This window comes from Artemia sp. Qi Xiang Cuo, chromosome 12 (genome assembly GCF_049724085.1).
Source record: "Artemia sp. Qi Xiang Cuo chromosome 12, ASM4972408v1, whole genome shotgun sequence".
Taxonomy (NCBI): Eukaryota; Metazoa; Arthropoda; class Branchiopoda; order Anostraca; family Artemiidae; genus Artemia; species Artemia sp. Qi Xiang Cuo.
Genome location: NC_142805.1, coordinates 47,295,038 through 47,304,696, shown reverse-complemented (window position 1 = coordinate 47,304,696; position 9,659 = coordinate 47,295,038). Strand labels below are relative to the sequence as shown.

The following is a 9,659-nucleotide window of genomic DNA, read 5'->3' as shown; positions in this document are numbered from 1 at the left end:
GTGTAGAGAACCAAAAGTCGCAGGTTACGCAACCCAGGCTACTATGAACCCCTAACAAAATAAATCTATCCAAAGTTTACAAAGGGGCTGTGAAAAAAAAACTGAGACGGTCAAGTTTCAAGAAAATCAAAAAAAAAAAAAAATGGAAAAATAACATAGGATTAGATTGCAAATCCCGAGGTTCTGAACAAGGGTAAACACTGGAGGTAAAAGTTCCTTGTCATTGTGATTTTATAGAAAATCCTGAATAAATCTTTACCTTCACGCCAATGACAATACAACGAAAACAAGAAAAAAAACATAGAAAAAGTACACTTTGAATTCATTGAAAAGGAATAAAAAAAATGAGCTAAAAGACAACAGCTAAGCGATCTGCCTCTATTAGATCTTCAACTAGTTCATCTGGTTTCGTTCCAAGTCTTTTGGATACTTCAACTCTTTCTTGATGTGAGAGATAGAGGAATTTAGTTACTAAATCACCATCCAAAACTCCTCTGGCTGGGCCACTAACCGACTTATGCCGTGGCTTATAAGTCCTAAAAAGAATAACAAAATTATTATCTTTTGTGTCAATGATGCTTCCTTTCCAAAAAGAATTTTAAATGAGAAGTACACTGTGTAATTCATCACTGGGCGAAACTCAAATGAATTTTCAATATAACTAGGTTGGTTTGATGTTTTTTAAAGCTTTTATGTAATTTTCCTCGTCCGCAAAGTTCACAAATGAAGGCAGAGAAATTCCAGTTCGATTTTAACTCCGACCTCTCTTCAGTTTTATTTTTCCGTTTGATAGCCAGGATAGGAAGACACTAGCATATCACTTTCAGTGAAAAAAAAAACTGTTTTTTATTTAATCAATATGAAAAGCCAATTCTTTTGACGCATTAATTATTATTGAAATTCTTTTTTGAGAGTTTCGGTTGCTACTGGGCCAAACTACTCCTTACTCACAGTTAGATTATACGAAATGTTTTAAACTTCAAAATAATGTCAGTATATATTACTTTCACTTGAAGGTCATCATCAATATCAAATACACGTATCGGAACTTGTATTTGGTGCTGCGATTATAAAAGAAATTCCAGTTCGATTATAACTCCAGTCTCTCTTCAATTTTATTTGTCCGTGTGATAGCCACGATAGGAAGACACTAGCATATCACTCCCTGTTTTCTCTCTTTTACCTTTTTTCACATGATTTCAAACTTCATACTTGTGGAATTTACTGAGTGAAACCTCAAATACTAGCATATTCTCCCTGTTCTCTTTTTTTTACCTTGTTTTTTTTCGCATGATTTCATACTTGATACTTTACAAAAAAATAAAGAAGAAGAAATGGCTAAGAAGATATGAAAATTCTATGAGGTTATTAATAAGCCAAGCAAAAAGAACACAAATAAATGGATGGAAATGAATTGTTCACGCTCCAATCATCCTGGAACTTTTATAACTTTTTATTTCTTGCCAAATTTCGATGTTACCGTAGCGTTACTGATTTTTAATTCTTATTTACGGCGTGGGGGACCAAAACACGTGTGCAAGGGACATAAAAAGACTGAATCTATTAAAGCTTTAGAAATTTGCTTTTTACATGTTTCAATAATGTTAGCACAAGAGGCATTTTCTTGAATTAAAGACATTAGGGAGCAGGAGATGGATCCAAAACAGCTTCATTTAAATGCAATAATCTAATAATCAAATAATTGATTGTTATAATTTTAAGTTGCTATTATCAAAACTGCGACCAAAAATCACTCGAAAGACAAAGAAAGTACTCCAAAATGTTTTAAACTTTCAAAACGTTCAAATCTAAAGTTTTACAACATTTCAGTAACAGATAGTCCTGATATTAGCATAACTATCCATCTATCTATGAAATCAAGCGTTGGTCTTTATGTGTGTACACTGCGAAAAAAAGATCAAATAATCAAGCTAGAAACGTCAGGTTTTTCAGAAGCATCTTGGATCCAATAAGATGGTTGTTTTTTTATTAGAATGGTTTTACACTATAGAAATACACCATAAATTCGCTCGCAAAGCCTCGGCTTTGAATACCGACATGCAACGGCCGAAGACCCGGGGAAAGCGAAGGTCAAAGATAGAGATACCAACCGTAATACACAGAAGGCGACAAAAACCACGCGAAGCGGTCTTTTCGTCACAAAAGAGCCGATGAAGATGTAGGTTAAGGTATAAAAGATGCAGATAAGGTAGGAGATGAGGTTAGTAGCTGGTTTCGTATTGAATTAGGAGCTAAGCATGGTTGTGTTCTATCCCCGTTTATATGGATCATTTTGATGGGTTTTACGTCTTAAGGAGCGCAGAAAAGGCAATGGGAGGACACGGAATCAAACGGGGAAGAAAAACGTTCCTGGACTTAGATTATGCTGATGATTTAAGCATCCTAGATGAAAGTGAGAGTAAAATGAATGAGCTTTTAGAGGTTTTGCGAATTCAGGGTACTAGAATGGGCTTGAAAATTAGTGTTAAGAAGAGTATATCGCTAAGGCTTGGAATAAGTGAAAAATGAAAAGGCTACGTTGGGTCACGAAAAGACTGATCAGGTAGACAGCTTCCCTTACCTTGGTATTATTATTAGTAAAGACGGTGGGAGCAGTGAAGATGTTAAAAGTAGAATAGCCATGGCTCAGGTTTTTTTTTTCACAGTTAAAAAAAAGTTTGGAAGAATAGGAAGATAAGTCTGCGAACGTAGATTAGAATACTGGAAGCTACAGAGAGGAAAGTGGTCAAGTACAGTCCTGAAGCATGGGCGCTCCGAAAAATAGAGGAAGATTTGCTACATGTTTTCCAGAGAAATTGCCTATGGATTATTTTGGGTACCCGGCTGACTGACCGTATATCAAACAGTAGGCTATACGAAAAATGTAGTTCAATCCCGCATTCTAGGGCTATAATGAGAGAAAGGTTAAGATGGCAAGGACACGTTCTGCGGATGAAAGATGATATATTGCACAAATAATTTCCTTTTCGGCCAACCGTCTAGGGTTAAACAAAAGAAAGGTCGTCCACTGTTGGGGTGTGAAATGGAAATGGGAACTTCCTGGGAGGGTGTAAATAGGGAGGCTTTAAACAGATTAGGACGGAGGAAGAGCGTACGTAGTTGTGTTGGTCTCAGGTAGCTTGGTGTTGGGTTGTTAGTAGTAGTAGTATAAAACTTGAAAAGTACAAGCTAAAAAAAATGCAAATAAAAGTTATGTACAGTGACAACCTTACAATTCATTTCTTAGTGTAGGGCTTATTGGCAAATACAGACGACTTAACGTCTTCTTGCTTACTTATCATGGCACTATTTGAGCATAATGTAGTAAGGCTCAAAACTTGTATTGAGAAAATACATTAAAATAGAACAAAAATATAGCATTTCGAAATTGGGATCTTTAACAATATTTGCGAAAACACCTCTTTTATACACCATTATTTATGCTTCGATTTATCGAAGAAATAAGATAAATGCAAAATGTGTTCGACGATGTTTCATTTCTAAACAGTTTCCTTGAAGCTAAGGCGCTTTATTTCTACAAATTGTAGCTGATTGCAATACAAAAATTAAAAAATACACAAAATCGTTGACTTTTATTCTTGATTAACTAATCTAGGTTCTAGTTCTTAGAAGACTAGTCCTATACATCTGCGTTAAAAATAAAATCTAGCCTGCAAAAAAAAAAGTTCTAAGATGTCAAGAAAAACTAACGAAAGATGACAACCTTAGAAATTATGTGTAGCATCACGAAACAGTTTAGTGTATAATTAATTGTAGGCATATCCCATCTTACTCGCTGTTCATACCATTATTAGATTAAAATGCAAGAGATATCAAAATAAGCAAAATAGTCAGAATTTTGGATTTCTTGGCCATCTTTTCCAGAATTAGTTCCCGAAAATCTTGTTGATTTTGTGAAGATAGCAAACAATCCTTTTCCTGTTATACTTTGCTTTGCATTATGCTGATGTTATTTGGTTAAAAGCAAAATTCTAAACAAATTGGCACGCGATTATTAAAATCTTTTGTCCCCGTATGTTAATTGGCTGAAAATTTGAACAAAAACTTAATACATGTTAAAATTTTCAGTTTAACATGGTTTAAATATATTTATACATAGTCAAAATAGTCTAAATATATTTAGACTTAAATAAGTCATAGCAAAATGAATATAGTTTCATCAATCAGCAAAAAGGGAAACCAAAGCCACAAAGCTAGTTAATAAGAAACAGTAAGCATCTCCCTTTATATAAATTTAATAACACGGGCTATGCCAAATTAGTAATTTCGTCTCGCCAAAAATCATTTTATGACACTGCTTATGAAGGTCCTTTTTATTAAAAATTGTGTTCCCATGTTTTTCTAATTTTTTAAGACGTATACGGATGTGCAAGTCTCACGGATGTGCAAGTCTCCACTTAACAAATTTAAAGAATAAGATTCAATTTTAGTGTCTTTGATACTTTAAGATAAGCTATACGATTCATAAGAAATTCAAATTCATTAGAAATTTAAATTATCGACAAAGAAAAAAATGATAAAAAAATGAAGGTTCATCTTCAAATTTGGCAAAACAGAATTCTATAAATTGTGTTTTGTAAATAAATACAGAAATTCATAGAAATTCAGCGAAAACATTACATGTATGTCCTTGATTTTTCCTAAAAAATGACGATAAGCAGTCTTCCCAGAACACAAGAAAGATACTGAAGCTCGGCAAGAAGCGACTTCTATTTCAAATCATAACCTGTGTAAAACTCATAAGGAAAACAAAATTCTTAATTCAAAATAAGGTGTTTATTAAGAAATATTTTACACTGTATAATATAGTCATCATTGTGATTAGATTTTGCAGCATTTTACATTATACTTTAGGAATAAACATCAAAATTTTGAGTTTAAGAGTAAATATATCTTCTGGATTCTATAATAACAATTATACAATAACTTCTGTATTATAGTAAAAAAGAGAGTTCACGAAATTTGGGAAGAGGCGACTTCTATCTGTACCTTAAATGTTTAATATATACAATTCATGTTATAAAGCTATAATATTAATATACAATTGGCATGTTTCAGAAACACCCAGAAAAACAGGTGAGGTTAAACACCGGTTAGCTGAAGGCAATATGTCTCCGGAGTGCTTTTACATTAATAGTGCAGTTGGTTTCCAAACATCACAAGAGAGTAACTTTGTTTTGCCTCACGGCGGGGGATCGAGATGAAACTTTCAAAATTGTTCTTTTTTTAGAGGAGGGGCAGGGGTAAGGGGACTTCTTATATTGCATTTAAGAAATTGGACGAACTATTTTTGATCAAAGGTTGTAGGCTATTTTTTTCCTAGGCCTATCATCATAGACTACCTTTGGCTAGTGTGTAAACAAATCAATGCTATTAGAGACTGAAATGTACCTGAATGCTCTATGGTTGAGACCACCATGTGGAGGGATCGTTACAGTTAAAATGTTCTGCAACATTTGTAATCTTCTGAAAGTCTTCTCAGCCAATGGGAGTACATATCCAATAGAACCATCCAGAGTTGCTGAAAAATAAAAGTATATCGATTTATTTGAAAAGCTCCACCAAAAAGGAATAACTATACACGACTTAAGATAATCCACAATAGAAACGAAAACTTTACCGAGCAACGAAGCAAATCAGATAAGAAACACATATGGGATAAAAAAGGAACAGCAAATAAAAAAATATATAATAGCGAACGGAGAGTAGGAGGAAGAGAGAGAAAGAGAGCAATAAGAGAACTAATATACGCACTTTATTGGGTCGAAGGACATGAACATACTGTTATTACGGAACGGGAACAAAAGTGGATACAGACAATAGGTACAAGGACAAATTCACTCTTTACTATTATACTTAAATAATAATAATTTATTTCAACCCTCTTTACATGAATGAAATGCGCTTAGAAGAGTACAAGAAAACAGAAAAATAATATAAAAATAGAATCAATAAAGAAGAAAAAAACTTACAGCTAAGAATAATATCACAGCTACTTAGGCAACACAATTAAGCTGTACAATCAAGTGGAAAGTCGACAATATTATCTCGACACTTACGGAACCTGTCTACAAGCTGTACATTTTTGAAGAAATGTCAAAAACGCCATATCTACTCGAAATGCACCGGTTGCGACTTCAAAGCGGCAACTGCAGAAGATAATTGCAAAAACGGAAAAACAGATATTTAATTTTGTTCCGCTCAGATATTGTGAAAAAATCCACAAAGGGACCAAGAAGAAGACATACGGGGCGAAAAGTGTTTTAATGTCTTCCCAGGGTTATTTTGTAAAACTAACCTTTAACTTGAGCAAGCAGCCCGTAAGATTTATGGGTTAACGACCAGCAGCCTCAAAAGTTTCAAAAAAAGTATTTAATGCATTGTACTTAAAAAATCATTTCTTTAGTATAGATCTTTTTTGTAACAAGATAATCTGAATTTTATAAATTATCCCAGCGAATGGGGTGTCATGACACAACGAATGCAGGATTATGATTGAATGGGGAATCCTTTGTAGTATCCTACTCCTAGAGATTTCCATAGGAAAAAGCCTTCTTTGAAAAACCTATCTAAAAAACATATCTCAAATAGATAAAATTAACTAAATACCTTATTAGGTTGCGCGTTTTCAGTAAAATTTCTAGTCCTTTATTAAAGAACAAAACTCTATCTTGTAAGTTGTAAGCGCTAGTTTCTTGATTCCTCTCGTTTATATTTGTTTACTCCCAAATTGTTTAAGTATCTTTCGGACAGATTATATAACAGAGAGGATCCTATCTTTTCTATGATTCCTAATTCAAATAATAGCGCAATTCGAACACAAATTTAAGTCTTACTTGTGCTTAAACTAGAAGCCTTTATTTATTTACACAATTTTGCCAGCTAATTTTTCCACCCTTAACCGAAACAGAAACGAATCAAACACAGCTTATTTCTTCTAACGGGATGACATGACATCTGAGTGCTGAAGCGCATCCTTTTCTTTTTCAAAAAATATCCGGATCATAAGGATAAATTGCATAATTTTAGACTCCTATTGTTTATATATGTTTTTATCCCAAATTTTTAGAGAATCTTTCGGAAGAATTATAGTAGAGAAGATCACCCTCCTTTATATAACTCTTTTTCAGGTAACTACGAATTTCGATTTGAAACTAAAGTCATACTTGTACTTAAACTCAAAACTTTTAATTATTTAAACAGTTCGTCAGGCATTTTTTCACTATAAACCGGTTCAGAGGCGAATCGAATATTCACCAAACTATTTGTATTATTTTAATGGCATGAAATCTGTGCGCTGAAGTATACTTCCCTGGTTGCTGCAATTCTCCCAGATTGAATTTTAACCAGGATTTTAAACGCAAATTTTACCAAAAAAAAAAAGAATCGAGAGTGCACCAACTGCTTGGAAAATCGCTTAACTTGAAAAAGAGTAAAGTATTTCCGAAGAAAACAATAAAACGGTTCCCATAGTCCTACAAATCCCAAAAAAGCTTTCAGTTGGAAACAAATTATAGGTATTCCTTGCCAAATATATATTGCATACTTTTGAATTATAAACTCCAAAAAGACCATAGGCAGCGATGCATAGAGAACATTTGCATTTACACTGTGTACTCACCAAAATATGTGACATGTTTCTTTTCGGCAAGCGACACGTTGCGCTTATCACCAGTTACATCCATAATCCGGGATCGCACTCTAAACATACTTGTAATATGTTGGCCGATGTGAAAATCTCCCTTACGTACCAATTTTTGACCTAGGAAAAAAAGGTTAAATTACTCTGAGAATTCAGGGAGTCCCAAAGGTTTATCTACGTTTGTAAATACAATTATATTCATTACATGCCAGATATGTAACTCAACTGGTTCAGAAACTTCTTAAACAGATCAAAGATTTTTGCCAAAGACTTCAATAGACTTCTTGCAGCAGTATTTAGAGTGTCGATAAAATTAAAAGTATTTAGAGCATGATACCTAATTAGAGATACCTCAAATCTGGTTGCACTCTATCCTCTACCCCATCTGTGACAGTTGCAACATTATATTCCTGAGATTTTCATTCTTATCACGAGTTAAAGGCACTTGAAAAAACGCTATTGAAGAGGACTAAACCTTTTACAAATTCCTCTAGTCTCTACTAACCGACTAATCATTGTCAAATACTGATCTCACGCCAAGTTTTTGCCAATTTTGCTTCAGCCACCTAGAATAAAAAACATGAAAGAAATAGTAGCCTCCCCTGCCTCTTTCTTCCAAGTAAAAAGCACTAAATTTATATACATGTTAACGACATGTCTAAATTAGATTTTGTTTTGTAAGCAATCAAGAGTAGTCGTGATGTATCGAAGGAAGGACCGATACGAAATGAGGTCTTCCCCACCTCCCCCCTCCGAAATAATTCAGTAAAAAATCGACTTAGGCGAAACTTAACTTTCAAATCCTTGGCAGAAATACTCAAAAACAAATTAAATATTTTTTGAACTTAAATTGTCTTGATAAACCAGAGGCATTAGAGTACCAACGATTATTTATTGACCAGAGCCTAACCATGGTAATAACATGATAAAAATTTAGTTTTGATCCTCAGTTGCAGTACTGCCACTCCTCGCTGTTTTATTAAAGATCTTGAGATTTCAGTCCTGAGTTTGGGATCTTGGCAAAAGACAATATATTAAATATAACTTATTTGCAAAATTTCAGATATTTCGTAGGAATTTGTTTAACCGTAAGTACCCCTAACTCATGGCAGCCCTACACCAAGCGAAAGGATTGGTGAAACCAGGAATCGAACCCCCCTGAGGCTCATATACTGGGCACATGTAGAGGCACCAGTTTCTTTCAAAAAGTATATTAAGCATACATCTTATTATCATTCAATATTTGGGATTTTTTTTCAAAACTTGGGATTTTGAAAAAAAAAATGGGTTATATTGTTAAATTCTCAGTGGCACACCAGCTTAACTGCATTATCAAATATCAATTTTTAAAATATTTTCTTACCTCCATTGCTTTCCCGGGCCTCAGGAAGGTACATGTATACAGCTAAGTTCTTTTCAGCGTCGGACACAAGGAAACCAAGCTCAGAGCCATCTACAACAAAGTCGGCTGCGAAAGTTTCTATTGTCCTTGGGCCCTAGGTAAAACCAAGATAAATTCATATTATATATAAATATATATATATATAAATATATATATAAATAAACATATATATAAATAAATATATATATAATATATATATATATATATATATATATATATATATATATATATATATATATATATATATATATATATATATATATATATATATATATATATATATATATATATATATATATATATATATATATATATATATATATATATATATATATAATATATATATATATATATATATATATATATATATATATATATATATATATATATATATATATATATAAGTATAGGCTTCAAATAAAATAAATACAAGTGTCAAACTTTTGAACAAAGTACAAAAAAACAAGATTCTGAAAATGTTGTCAAAAACTACCAAACTTATGCAACTTGGTGTTAATCTTTGTTAATCTTTATATAACTATCATTTTCGTTACTCAGAAACTTTTTATTGAGCGGGGATTACGTATTGGTTTT

General features: G+C 32.9%; 1 protein-coding gene across 1 annotated transcript in view; it reads right to left on the bottom strand.

The window, feature by feature from the left end:
* Positions 1-301: 301 nt before the first annotated feature.
* LOC148946199 (cleavage and polyadenylation specificity factor subunit 1-like) overlaps positions 302-9,659 on the bottom strand; it is a 93,579-nt gene continuing 84,221 nt past the window's right edge. The window contains exons 16-19 of the mRNA XM_089097864.1: positions 9,027-9,159; positions 7,643-7,783; positions 5,413-5,542; positions 302-536 (exon numbers count right to left, since the gene is read on the bottom strand). Coding sequence (XP_088953990.1) covers positions 350-536; positions 5,413-5,542; positions 7,643-7,783; positions 9,027-9,159 — 591 coding nt within the window. The 3' untranslated portion in view covers positions 302-349. The remainder of the gene's footprint in view (positions 537-5,412; positions 5,543-7,642; positions 7,784-9,026; positions 9,160-9,659) is intronic.